Source organism: Silene latifolia, chromosome 2 (genome assembly GCF_048544455.1).
Source record: "Silene latifolia isolate original U9 population chromosome 2, ASM4854445v1, whole genome shotgun sequence".
Lineage (NCBI taxonomy): Eukaryota > Viridiplantae > Streptophyta > Magnoliopsida > Caryophyllales > Caryophyllaceae > Silene > Silene latifolia.
Window position 1 is genome coordinate 84,319,313 of NC_133527.1, and position 14,894 is coordinate 84,334,206.

The 14,894-nt window shown below is 37.4% G+C and overlaps 1 protein-coding gene and 1 non-coding gene across 2 annotated transcripts; one reads left to right on the forward strand and one right to left on the reverse strand.

Moving 5' to 3' along the window:
- The first annotated feature begins 717 nt into the window (after positions 1-717).
- LOC141641027 (uncharacterized) lies at positions 718-1,779 on the forward strand. Its single transcript, XM_074449704.1, has 3 exons — positions 718-1,043; positions 1,155-1,256; positions 1,317-1,779. Exons 1-3 carry the CDS (start codon positions 718-720, stop codon positions 1,777-1,779), a joined length of 891 nt encoding a protein of 296 aa, XP_074305805.1.
- Positions 1,780-5,941: 4,162 nt separating this feature from the next.
- On the reverse strand, positions 5,942-6,048 carry LOC141644950 (small nucleolar RNA R71). Its single transcript, XR_012544549.1, has one exon. It is a non-coding gene; the product is annotated as a small nucleolar RNA R71 (small nucleolar RNA).
- Between the last annotated feature and the right edge of the window lie 8,846 nt (positions 6,049-14,894).

Below are 14,894 nucleotides of genomic sequence, written 5' to 3' on the forward strand. Positions count from 1 at the left end.
TTCTAAAGTGATTTGCACTAGACTTGCCACGTTTTTTACCCGACATTATCAAAGTGAGACTCAGAGTGCTTTTCTTAAAGGACGGGATATTGTTGATAATATCCTCATTTGCCATGACCTGGTTAGATTGTACAAAAGGAAGGCTTGTTCTCCTAGATGTATGATAAAGGTGGATCTAAAAAAGGCATACGATTCTATTGAGTGGGAGTTTATCAAGCAGATGCTGAAGGCTCTTAAATTCCTTGATCAAATGGTACATTGGATAATGGAGTGTGTTACTACTCCTTGGTATACCTTGTCTCTTAATGGTTCTAACTTTGGGTATTTCCAAGGAAGGAGAGGGATTCGGCAAGGTGATCTTATGTCCCCTCTGCTATTTACTATTTGCATGGAGTATCTCAGCCGGATAATGGGTTCTGTTACTAATACCATGGAGTTTACTTATCATCCCCTCTGTAGAGCACTTAGACTGAATCAGCTGTGCTTTGCAGATGATCTTCTAATGTTCTGCAGGGGAGACAAGGCATCAATTATTACTATACTTCGAGCATTTGCCACCTTCTCTACAGCATCAGGGTTGGTATTAATCGTGAGAAGTCTGATATTTACTTCAATGGTATGCGCAGTGATGATGTTCAGTATGTCTTAAGTGTATATGGGTTCAAAGAGAGCTAGTTTCCTTTCAGATACCTTGGTATACCAATCTTGTATAAAAGAATGGCAGTGGGTGATTGTTCTAGACTAGTTGAGAAGATTGTGCTGAGAATTCGTGGTTGGGGTGCCAGAAAGTTAAGTTATGCGGGCATGCTTGTTCTGGTTCAGGCTGTTTTGTCTCAACTTCATAGTTTTTGGACTCGTATTTTTATCATACCTGCTACTGTGATGGACAGGATTAACCACATATGCAGGAACTACCTTTGGTGTGGGTCTGATGAGTTCCACAAGACACCACCTGTTGCTTGGGATAGAGTCTGTACAGCAAAAAAGTATGGAGGTCTTGGCATTGTTAATGGGAAAAACTGGAACATGGCTATGTTAGGCAAGTATGTATGGTGGTTAGCTGAGAAAACTGATCATTTATGGATACGATGGGTTAATCACATGTACATCAAAGGCTAAAACTGGTTGGATTATTCACTTACGGTTAGTTCCAGTTGGACTTGGAGGAAAATTTGCCAAGTCAAAGATATACTTAAACCTGGGTATTGTCAAGGCAAATGGAGTACTAATGCTGGGGTTTATACTGTTTCGGTTGGGTATACTTGGTTATAGGGTAATCCTTTACCTGTACCATGGTATCCTGTTATCTGGAACAGGCTTAACCTTCCCAAGCACTCCATCATAGGTTGGCTGGCTATTCAATGCCGTCTGTTAACAAAGGATAGGTTACTCAGATTTAACATCATTTCAGATGGATATTGTGATATGTGCTTAGATCATTTGGAGGATCATAATCATTTGCTCTATAAGTGTAGATTTAGTGCTTGCTGCTGGAGGCTGCTGGCAGATTGGTTGAATATTACTCTCCCTGATACTGATATTCTGAACTGGTGCATAAGGTGGAGGTGTCGATCCTTGATGAAAAAACATATCGTTATCAGTGCTATCATGGCTATGGTTTATCAAATATGGACTGCCCGCAACATTTGCAGAGTGGACAACAAAATGGTTCATCCAAAGTTTGCGGTTAATAATGCTGCTGCTATGGTGAAGAGTAGAGGGCAAGCATGGAAATGGACGTCTAAATTTCAACGTTTGCATTGGATGCCTTGGATGTAATTCTAGCTAGTTTTATTTTCTGTCGGTATCAATGCTCTTGCACTTGGTGATTTTGTACTGTAAATTTTTAATTATTAATATAATTTTCACATTTCACCAAAAAAAAAAAATTATTCTGACCAAACCGTAAGTTTAAATATTATGAAATTTTTTATGCAGACTCTACACTTTGAAATAATAGGAGTCTATTCTTTATCCTTTTGTAAATTCGAAATAAAAATAGGTGAAATGATTTTTACAAACAGGCGAACATATTTGACAGATTTAACAACAGTTTTCATCAAACTTGTAAAATACACCATAAATCGAAAACAATGATTGAAGACCTACAAATTTATACACAACCTAATACTCCATGTCTCTGCCACATATTAAAATCTCGTGAATTAATGATTTAATTTACTCCCTCCGTACCACACCATAGGTAACGTAGGGAAAATTGGAGTATTTAAGAAAAAGTGGAAAAAGTAAGGGTAAAGAGGGAAAAAATAGGTGGGGTATGTAATTGTGGGTTTAATTGTGGGTTGGTAGGTGGGGTATGTAATGGCATTTTGTGTAAATATCAAATGGGTATAAGGATAACTTGGTAATGTTGTGGGCCAAATAAGGAATGTTACCTTTGGTGTGGTACAATCGTTTATAGTAAGTGTTACCTTTGGTCTGGTACGGAGGGAGTAGTATTTTTAACATAATTAAAACCGAACAGAATCGCTTTAATCGCAAAAACTGCATCGATACTTTAAATTATGAAATAAATACTAAAACTCCAAAACAATTACCACGAAAATTGATGGTATTTTAAAATCAACTATTAATTCCAGAGAAATAATTTACATCGGTTTAAATTATAAAAATAGATTATTAAAATCCTAATATCAAAACAATCGATTTGATCATAAAACTTGTAAATCAACCAAAATAAATATTGACAAAATAAAATTATACATAGTCGAAATAAATTATGGATATCAAAAGATCAGAAATTAAAGGTTTCGAAAATCATATGTATCAATAAATCATCATAAAACTTTGAAAATCCAATAATACATGCAACTACAACAATTAAACCGATGTAATACCGAGTAACGTCGAAGTTACCTTGTCACGAATCCGAATCCACATATGCTAGCCTTCAATATTTCCTCTACAAACCCTTAGAATAGGATGAACGGATGATGAGAGAAGGTCAATCCAAATAAAGAAGCAAGAAGATAAGCACGTACGTAGAATAATTTGTAAAAAAAAATAAAGAAGCAAGAAGGCAAGCACGTACGTAAATTTTATAGAAACGACGGCCGCTCAGGTACGTTTTGATTTTTTTGATTTTTTTGTTTTTTGTTTGAATGAAACCTAATAAATCTATAAAAACGATAGAGTTTATAAGAGACTAAAATAAGAAATAAAGACTTCTTAAAAGTTTTAAGTTGACTGGCCAAAATGGTTGTTTAAACAACCAAAAATATCATCCCATTTTAAATAAAAATAAATATTTTAAATAAAAATAAATAAAAGGGATGATGTAAATATTATCTTGTAATTTTTAATAAATACAAAGTGTATAAAATGCTTTGTATTAAAATTACTATCACACTGTTCAAAAAGGTGATGAACCAGAATCGTTTTCCCATTTTATAAAAATGTGGCATATAATTAAAAGTTAGTACATTTATAAATTAGGCCTGGAATTAATAAAAATGGTGTTAAGTAAAACATTAAACCAAAATTAGTATAAAAATAAATAAAAACAAACCTCTTTAATGAAAATCAAATAAATGAGATTTATTAAAATGGTTTGTGTTACACCCAAATTGCCTATAAATACCACCAAGCTCCACCATTTTTTGTGGTTGGAAAAATTGGAAGAAAAATTGGTCTTTTCTTGTTGTTTTGGAAGGCTCGCTTGGAGTTTTAAAAGACCATTTTTTTTCTTATTTTGTTCATCTTAAAACATTTAAAACACATATAAAATAAACTAATAATATTATCAAAGTAATAATATAATTAGTACATCAAAAATACCAATAAACAAGGTTACTACTACATTTACCTAGTTAGTATTTTAGTAGTATTTTGGGTTAATCTTAGGTACCACCTTAGGAGATTACCTACTTTGGTAATTAAAGTGTTGGAGGATCATCCTTATTGCATTAGCTCAAGAACAACTTCAAGGAAGGAGTCCTTGAGTTGTTCCCATTTTGCCTTAAAACAATGTAAGGAATTTTGGCCTTAAGATGGTTTTATACCATCTCTTTAATACTTTTCTTTGCATGCATGTAGATTTAGACCACAAAAATTAACTTGTAATTTTGATAGCATAAAATGAGTATTAATTTGGTCTAAATAACTAACACTAATCTTTAGTATAAATACCCTTTTGTACTACCTAGATTAGCTTGATTTCTTAATCTAATCTTAATACTCTCTTACATTAGTCTTAATTTAGTTGTAATACAATTCTCAATATTAATCACATCTTAATCTTTCCCTAATTTCTCTATTGTTCTTCCTTTTTTTTGGGTAATTAGAAGATTATTTAGGTTTATTTGGAGGATTGACAACGTTCAATCAATCATCAAGTACTTCTATTATTCTTTGCTTTATTATTTGGAATCATCTTCATAGGTATAATTCCTCTTTACCGTTGTTTAATTATTGTTAATCACTTTTATTTATTCATCGTGTTTTGCTTTGTTAGTATGATTGGCAACCGTATTAGCATGCTAAACTTGATCATGAGTGAGTAGTTCTTCAGCTAGGGTTAATGAGGAATTAGGGGAAACAAACATGGGGATTGATATATGATTAATCTAATATGTTTTCATAATTAACATGCTTCCTTGTTGTGATTTCCTATGCACATGTTATGTTTGATGAAATGCGAGCCTATGAATCCTTGCATTTTTTGATCCATACCTTATTTCTTCAATGAGGCTTGTAAGATATAAACCAACTCGAGCCTCATTAGACCATGCATAGAGTTGAATAGGAAGGATTAATTCGACTTGTAGGTGTTGTACAGTCTAGACGACTCGGCTCCGGGAGCCAACCTTCTTAGGGATTGTAAGATATACACTAACTCGATCCCATCACAACAATAAGTGCTTGCATCTAATTGAGAACATGTTTGTATGATAAACTCCCATGAATCCCCTATGAACCCATGACACCCTTAGTACCTTTAATCATTTGTTTACAAACCCCTTTAATTACTTTGCTTTTTTTTCGTTAATTTACTTTCATTTTGTTGATTAGTTTAGATTACACATCAGCTCAACCTAAATTGTGAGGCCCTAAGACATAGCTATTTACAATTGAGAATCCTACATCAATACCCGTCCCTTGGGATCCGGCCTTTACTTACCTCTTTACTAAGAGTAGTTTGTGAAGTTATAAAGATTGTTTCGGTTGGTAGCTTTTGACGACGAGTTTTAACCAGACAAAAAATGGCGCCGTTGCCGGGGACGGTGTTAAATTGATTTGATTTTGATTAATTATTTTTAGTTGTCTTTCTTTACCTTGGGGAAGTCAAACTCCTAAAGGATTGTTCTAATTGTTTTCGAGTTGTTTGATATTTTGCATGACTAGGAGATCACAAGGTAATCCATTACCTATTGATCTTGAAATTGAAAGGACCTTAACCAACAATAGAAGAGTTGCTAGAGGAACTTCAAGAGTTGTAGGTATTGGAGAAATTGTGGACATACAACCAAATAACATTGAGTTCACCAACCCTTTTGCAAGAGAAGGAGAGGATAACCCAATACAAAACCCACCACAAAATCAACCCACAATGCCTAAATTTTCATCACATTCCATACCAACCGAGGAGAACCTACCAAATGGTACTCCTACACCACCATATTTAACCGGTAATTTCAATGCCATATCCGCATTCATACAATTAGTTGAGAGAAGTCAATTTGGAGGGATGCCTAGTGAAGACCCTCATTCATATATGGAGACTTTTTGTGACTATTGTGATGCGATTTCTCAAACCGGAGTTACTCAAGACCAACTCCGGTGGGTATTATTTCCTTTTTCTTTGACTGGTACCGTAAAGAAATGGTTGAAGAGCCTAGACAAGGCTATCCTTGGTATTGATTCATGGAAGAAGTTAGCACTTGGTTTCTACAAGAAATTATATCCTCCGGAGAAGACTAATATGTTGAGAGCCCAAATCACCGGCTTCAAGCAAAGGGATGAAGAATCATTATATGAAGCATGGGAGAGATTTAAGGACACTTGTCGTTCTTGTCCACACCATGGACTTAGCGAGTGGTTCCTTGTGCAACAATTTTGGAACAGTTTATATGAAGACTCCCGCAACATTCTCAATATGGGATCCAATGGGATGTTTACCGAAGTTGATGACAATCAAACATGGGCCAAAATCGAAGAGATGGCGGTTCATAATTCCTAATATAGTAGGCCTCAAAAGGCCACTAGAGGAGGAAAACATGAGTTAAATTCCATCACACAATTGGGTACTCAACTAAGTGATCATATTGACACCATCAATTTGAAGTTTGAGAAGGCCATGGCTAAGCTTAACGAAGCTTCCAAATCACCCAAACAACATGTTAATGCAATGGTGGCATCATCCTCAATTCCAAGTGGGGTATGCGAGACTTGTGGAACTTTGTGACGTGACCAAAGTAAATTTAGGGGAACAAATGAACAAGTGAATGCTTTCCAAGCATACAAGAGTGGCACCCCTTATTCCAACTATTACAATGAGAATACCAAATTCCATCCAAATCTTTCATACAAGAGCCAAAATGTTCAAAACCCTCAACCAACATACACCCCGCCTCCAATGAGAAATCAAGCTCAAAGACCCTTTTACAATAAAAGCCAAAGTTATCAAAATCAACCTTCCTACAACCAATCCAATGACCAAGGCTTTAACGTTCAAAAAGCGGTCCTCCAAATGCAAAAGAACCAACAAGAATTTTTCACCCCAATGCAAAACGATAGCCAAGCCAAAGATATCACCATCAACAACATAATAGCCCACACCAAGATGTTGGAAACTCAAATGTCTCAATTAGCAGCTTCTAGCTCTCAAAGACAAAAGGCGCAATTACAACCTCAAGGTAATCCACCAAGACATGAAACGGTGAGTGCCATCCATTTGAGAAGTGGTACAAGATATGAAGGGCCGGAGAGGCCAATTGATGAATGTGTTGTGAATGCTAGTGACAAGAAAAGGGTTGTAGAGAACTCTAAGGAGGAAGAAGAACCCACCACCAATGAAGTTTCAAAGAAGAAGAATGAAGAGAATGCTAAGGAAAAAGAGCATATTGTGATTAGACTTCCATTCCCAAGTCGTCAAGCTAAGCCTAAGTTTGATGAACAACTTGGAAAGTTCATGGAAATTATGAAGAACTTAGAAGTCTCAATCTCATTCACAGAATTGATCAATCATATTCCGGCTTATGCAAAATACATGAAAGACATTCTTCCCTAGAATAAATCTATCCGGAAGCTAGAGACTAATGCCTTTACCAAAGTGAGTAGTGCTATTCTTCAAGAAAGTTCCCCTCCAAAATTCAAAGATCCGGGAAGTTTCTCTATTCCATGCACCATTGGAAACACTACAATCAACAAAGCATTATGTGACCTTGGAGCAAGTGTAAGTGCCATGCCATACTCGATATGCAAGACACTGGGAATGGGAGAACTCAAATGCACTAACGATACTCTTCAAATGGCGGATCGATCAACAAAGATACCTGTAGGGGTATGGGAAGATGTGCCCGTAAGAATTAGCAAATTCTTCATTCCGGTAGACTTTGTCATTGTAGATATGGAGGAGGACTCCAACATTCCTATCATCTTAGGAAGACCTTTCTTGCACACCGCAGGAATGGTAATTGATGTGAAACATGGAGAGCTCACAGTTGATGTGGGGGATGAGACAATCACTTTTAATCTTGACAAAACTATGAGAGCTCCTCAACTACATGAGCCATGTTTCAAGATCGATCACTATAGCCGAGAAAGTGATATAAAGAAGTTAGCATCTCAATGCAAATATCAAGTTATGGGTAAAGAAACACCACGCATATGGAAGAAGAAAGTGGATAAGCCTCAAGTTGCTCTATCCGGAGAGCAAGGAAATTCCAACAATGAGAGCTTGAATAGCTCACCACCCATCCTGACAAGCAATGAAGAAAGCCTCATTGGCTATGCCAACAAGGAAGAAGAGTTGCTCTTGTCAACTCATGATACCATTGGGGATCAAGCTAGTGAAGTTTGTGGTCTATGGGATGACGAATTCGAAGGATTAGACAATCCCTATATTGGCAATGCTATGACCTTAGACTAAGGCTTTGTTGATCCTAGTCATCATCTTGACTAGGGTCACCACCACGAAGAACATAATGTGCGAAGATCTATGCAAGATATTTACAATGAAAATGAACAAGCCTTCGACTACTTTTATAAGGTGTTGAGCAACATCAACAACACCTTAGCTTTGCCCCTTTGATGTCTCATCAAAGAATGAGAGTTTGGTGGAGTCCTCCGTAAACCACCATTTCTAAATATTCGAACCCTTTAACTAGCATTTTATTTCCTTTATTGCATCTTTGTCATTTTTGGATTTGCAATTTCATACTTTAATTAAGATTTTCGTCATGAGAGAAAGTGAGGGAGGTATTTTAATGTGTTTTAATGTGTAGTGTTTGATCTAGTGTAGAGATAGCAATTGCCTTGGTGAACCGAGCCTTTGTAGTGCACCCACAATATTCAACAAAGGAAAAGAAGAAAGGATGACTTAAGGAAAGGAGATCCCCACGGGCAGAATTGAGCTCGTGGGTGCATAGCAGAATCCGAGGGTCCGAGGAGGGAATCTGCTCGAGCTGCTGACAATCCGGGCATCCCAGAGGAGCATCCGAGCGTCCTGGCCTTAGGACGCGGGTCTTGGGAATGCTGGAATGGAAGAAAGGGGTCTATTACAAAATCTGAGTAGATCATACTCAGGACGCCCGTCCCAGACTTGGAGCCGCTCGTCTTGAGAACAATCCGTGCGTCCTGGCATGCTTCAAATTTACAAGCCCACACTGTTTGTAAATCTGAGCATCCCCAGAAAGATCCGAGCGTCCCCAGGAAGGAATCCGCTCGTCTTGAGAAGGATCCGCGCATCCGAGCACGGGTTGGAAACTTTAGCAGGTACTGACTGAGGATACGAGCGTCCCGAGTTGAAGTCGCTCGTCCCCTGCTGCTACTTAATGAAAACACGGGATTCACCCATCCTTCCCCAAATCATTTCTATCTTTTATAAACACAAACACACATCCTTTCTCCCTCAAAACCCTGAATCCCCTCATTCAAAAAGACAAATTTCTCAACCAAATTCACCAAAATCAGAACAAAACTTCCTCAAATCAAGATTAAACTACTCCTTTATCAACAAAAGACCATCCAAACATCAAAATCCTTATAAATTGATTCGATTTTCTAGGGTTTGAATACAAGTTCGAAAATCCTAAAATTGATTGGGAATTGATTGAAGCTTGAGGAAACACGGAGCATTCAAGCACAATATTGGTTTGTTGATACAAATTTGATAAGGAGAACAACATGGCAAGAACAAAAGGCGGAAACAAGGCACCCAAAACCTCAAATATATCAAAGAGGCAACAAGCTCTTCTTGCCTCGAAAACTTCGGTAGTGGTACAACCAAGGGTGGAAATTCAAGAAATTGCAACTCCTATTGAGGAAGCTACACCTACTCCGGTTATAGAACAATTGCAAGATTTTCCGGAGGTAACTTTCTTAACCGATTCTCATAGGAAAACATTTTTATCCCTTACCAAGAAGACTATTATAGCTACCAAGTTTGTATGTCATGATGCCTTAGAAAAATTGGGCGTGCTTGAGAGAACTAGGAAATTTTTCGAGTCTTTGAGGTTGCTTACCCTCTTTGAAATGGAAGAATTGACCTACCCTTCATTTACCATGGAGTTTATAAGCTCCTTGAAGGTGCTTAAGTTAGAGGCTCAAAAACTTTTTGAATTCCGCCATGAGAACAAGTGTAGAAGAATGACTTTGAGTGAGTTTGGTGAAGTGTTTGGTCTTTTACAACATTATTATTATGAGAAGAAGCCTTTAAAATATGATGCCGCACCCCTTTGGAAAGTGATTACCGGGCGAAAATTTGACTCTTTCCGGGAGTGCCATGTTCTATATGTCCACCATCCGGGCATAAGAGTATGGCATAAACTTGTGGGCAACACTTTGATTGCGAGAAAAGGCACCAACCACTTTACCGAGCTCGATTTTGTCTACCTTGAGTCTACCATGAATATCAATGGAAAGTTCACCAAAGAATACAACATCCTTCAACTTTTACTTGATCGGTGGCTTGAAATTGATAATAGGAAAGAAGGAGCGGCTTTTATTGTGAATGGAGGCTTAGTGACGAGGTTAGCCAAACATTTTAACCGAGATTTCAAGAAAGATAAAACATAAAAACCGGTTAAAGGAAGCAACCTCCTTGATATGGCTACTATGATCAACAAGTTCCATTGGGTCAAGAATGACAATCTTGACAACAAGTATGAGTGGCTCATTAAAGAAGCTAAGTCCTTCATCTTGCGTAACAAAATATGCCGCATCGCCGTTCATAGCCCAAACTACCTGCTACCCATCTCTGAGGAAGCCGAAGTGATTATGAAGCAATATAGGGAATCAAATGCCAAGCCCTCCTCTTTCTCCATTGTGAATCCACCATATCCATTTGCCTACCAAGAATTCAAACAAGTGGCTCTAATGTCATGGTAGGCAATGACTACTTGACCCAACTATTGCAACATATGTATAAGGAATCTCATTAAGATCGGGTCAATGCTTACTGTGCTCAATATCCACCCTACTTCATTTATCTAGGCAAAGACTACTTGGTCCTTCATGTCCTTTGCCTATTTGGGCAGATAGAGAGGTATTCTTCCCAAGTGCTTCTAGAGATGCCAACATGGATAGTCGAGTTGTTAGAGGGAAGGAGATTGTTGTTGTTGACGGGGAAGTTAGTGACTCTTGCCAAGAGGAAGAAGAGGAATATGAGCAAAGTTCAAATGATGATGAAAGTGGTGAAGCCTCCGGGTCAATGGAGGTAGATGATGAGGATAATGAAGAAGAGGTTGATGATAGTGATGAGGATGTTACAATGAGCGAAAATTGAGGATTGACAAGCTTTTGGAGGATGCCACATATGCGGGGTTGATTACTCTACTTCAACCTATTCCATTATGAGTTTCCTACACCTCCTCTAGCTTTGTTTATATCTCTTGTTTTCAAAAATTTTAATTTTGATAGTTTGTTTTGAGTCCTAGCAACACTCAAAGGACTCTCACCTCGGCCCCATTGAGGTGTCTCAGTTTGTTCCCACCTTTGAAAATCCAAAATGACAATTAGTTTCATGCATTGCATACTTGTGCATGAACTTCCCTTTTTTTTGACACTAGAGATAGTGTCTTACTTGGTTTGGGGAAGTTCAAACACAAGGATTGGGAGTCAATCCAAATTAGCTCTCCAACCAATAAAATCATGCATCATATAAAGTAGAATACATTGCATCATTTATATATATATATATATGTGTGTGTGTGTGTGTGTGTGTCATATAGTTTGCATATTATTGTAGAAATCATGCATTCTCATTTAGCTTGCATACTTTTCTATTGTATTGGCCATTGAGGACAATGCACATACTAGTGTGGGGATGGGAAATTCTAACTTGACATTTAAATCAAAAATTATAAAAATTGAAATTTTTTGAAAAATACAAAAACATGTTCTTTTATTTCATAAAAACAAAAACCATAAAAAATTGAAAAACCAAAAACATGTTCATTTCCTTTGTAGTGTATAATTGTATATACTTGTTTGTTTGTTTATCCTTCTATTACATTGGATCGACTACGCCACATCCGAGGCATGGGGAATATGAAGGCCGCATGGTATTATCTTTCCAATCTCCTTTTTTCTCTTTATGTTAATGACTATGTGGCTTTATTTTGATTGATGTGGTACAAACAAATGTGATTCTAGGAGCTGCATTTAGTTTATATGGCATATTAGTTGATAGAAGCATTTGCATTAGGTTGTATAAATGTTAATTACATCATGGCATATAGTTGCATTATAGAAAATTTTTGTGTAAACATGTATTTGGGAAGCTTGACAAGTGTATATAAGGTCCTTGTAGATACTTTTTCTTCTTAAGACTTTGCTCATTAGAATGCTTCTAAAACACCCTAGGATGTGTCATGCTAGTATCCTTTGACCCATGGTTAAGGCCTAGTCAAGAGTACCTTGTGGTGTGATGACTCCTTGGCTACCGTATATTCCAAGGTGGCCCTTGAAACCATACAACCATCCTCCACCTCTATCTTATTTTGTCAACAAAAAGGGAATGAGCACAAAAATTGTCAAATTGAGTTCAAGTATTAAAAAATGAAAAACAAGAAGTTTGCAAATTGCATCAAAGAAAAGAGGAGTACAAAAATAAGAACTCCTATACTTTAATAAAAGCACCCTCGTTACTAATTGGGGTGACTTTAAAAATGTTCAAAAATGCAAAAAGTTGAAATTTGTGAAGCATCAAAATGCCAAACATCAAAGAAATGGCAAAAAGATTTTTTTCTCAAATGTCAAATGCCAGAAGAAATTGGCGCGGGGGGGGGGGTGGATAACAACAACATCAAAAGCAAACTCCCATCATGAAACTCAAAATACATTGATCCCTTTTTCCATTGAACCCACTTTTATGCATGGTGGTGTGGGGACGACCCTTCGTCTTGTGTAGGCAAGAAGGGGAATTCCACGATCCTACAGTGTTTCTAACACCATAGGAAGACTACTATTGACTAAATCATTTAAATATTTAGGACAAAGGTACTGTAGCTTGACACAACTTGGAGGTGATTTATTGGTATCCTCCTAGGCTTAGTAGTTTGGAGAAACCGTATCTATGATGGAGTGTGTACCCTTAGATTGTTTCCCTTACAGATAATTTCCGCCACTTAGGTGAGGAAAGTGGCTATTCTTTTGTAGATGCATCCATTACTTGTTTTGTGTGCTTAATGCTTGGATGTATCGCCATTTTGGCAAGCCCCACCTTGCCTTGCAAGAAGGCATCCTACCTCATGGTTGTCTTGTTGTAAGTTGAAGGGGCGGAGTAAGACCCGCTTATTGTCTTATATCGGCTATGTTAGTAGGTTAGTCTAAATAAAGGTCCTAGTTTTAGTCACCTCTTTACTCGAGACGAGCAAAGGTTCGGTATGAGGATGTTTGATGTGACTCATATTTGAGTACATTTATTCCCCGAATTAACCTTGTTCCTATGCTTTTTAGCACATATTTGGGTCATTTATTATCTTTAGTTTCCCATTTTGCATATTCTTTGAGGTTTTGGGTCCTTGGTAGGAGAGGATGGCTAGCCTTGCATTTATGAGGCAAAATGAAGCTAAATGGATCGCATCTAATGACCAAGCATCAAAGAGAAGACCGGCACTAGAGGCCTAAGTAGATAAATATGGTGAAATGGGCAATGATGAAAAGATCCTTGCATCCCCAACACGATCCTTGCGGATTGTTAAGGAGCTAAAGAAGAGAAGCACTATGCCCAAGGATCCGAGCAGCCCGAGCTTGATCCAAGTATGCCACACTGCAAGGATCCGAGCGGCTTGATCCAAGGACGAGCGGACTGTGCAGCAAATAGGTATAATTCCTCTTTACCCTTGTTTAATTATTGTTAATCACTTTTATTTATTCATCATGTTTTTCTTTGTTAGTATGATTGACAACCGTATTAGCATGCTAAACTTGATCATGAGTGAGTAGATCTTTAGCTAGGTTAATGGACAATTAGGGGAAACAAAAATCGGGATTGATCTATGCTTAATCTAATATGTTTTCATAAATAATTTGCTTGCTTGTTGTGATTTCAACCTATGCACATGTTATGTTTGATGAAGTGCGAGCCTATGAATACTTGCATTTTTTGATCCATCCCTTATCTCTTCAATGGGGCTTGTAAGATATAAACCAACTCGGGCCTCATTAGACCATGCCCAGAGTTGAATAGGAAGGATTAAGTCGACTTGTAGGTGTTGTACAGTCTAGACGACTCGGCTCCGGGACCCAAACCTTCTTAGGGATTGTAAGATATACACTAACTCGATCCCATCACAAAAATAAGTGCTTGCATCTAATTGAGAACATGTTTGTATGATCAACTTCCATGAATCCTCTATGAACCCATGACACCCTAGTGCCTTTAATCATTTGTTTACAAAACCCTTAAATTACATTGCTTTGTTTTTGTTAATTTACTTTCATTTTGTTGATTAGTTTAGATTACACATCAGCTCAACCCAAATTGTGAGACCCTAAGATATAGCTATTTACAATTAAGAATCCTACATCAATACCTGTCCCTTGGGATCCGACCTTTACTTACCTCTTTACTAAAAGTAGTTTTTGAAGTTATAAATATTGTTTTGGACGACGAGTTTTAACCAGACCAGTGAATCTCAAGGCTAGAGAAGAAAAGGATCCTGAATTTGCCAAAAATTTTAAAATAAACACGGCAAATAGAAAATCGGGTGCTAAAGACGAGAAAGCATTAGGCACCCATACTCTAGGCTGTAATAAACAAATGGCAGCCATGGAAAAAGCTTTGGCTGAGATGTATCAATCTCAACCCCTTCCCTCGTGCTCAGGTTTCCACCGCCCTTTTCGTAGATACCTCAATGCGGATGACGGGTATGGCTTTGATAGTGAACAAGTTGAGCCTCTAGGTAACTATTAGTATCGCCGTTTATGTCATTATGTTAGTCTTTATCTTATGTTAGTATGTTAAGGCTATCTTACGTTAGAAACTTATGATTATGGATTAGTATTTTAGTTGGTATGTAAAAGACATTGTTTTATGAGGCACGCACAAATTTGACCTTTAGTTTTTATGTAACAACTTCGTTCTTCCAATCGTGTTCGGTTTTCTATCGATAATTTCGTCGTCTACTCTTGATTCCCGCTCATGCGGTCGACATGAAAATGGTTTCCCTCTTAGCGGTCGACGGTTGTTTATGAGTTTTTGCAGGTTT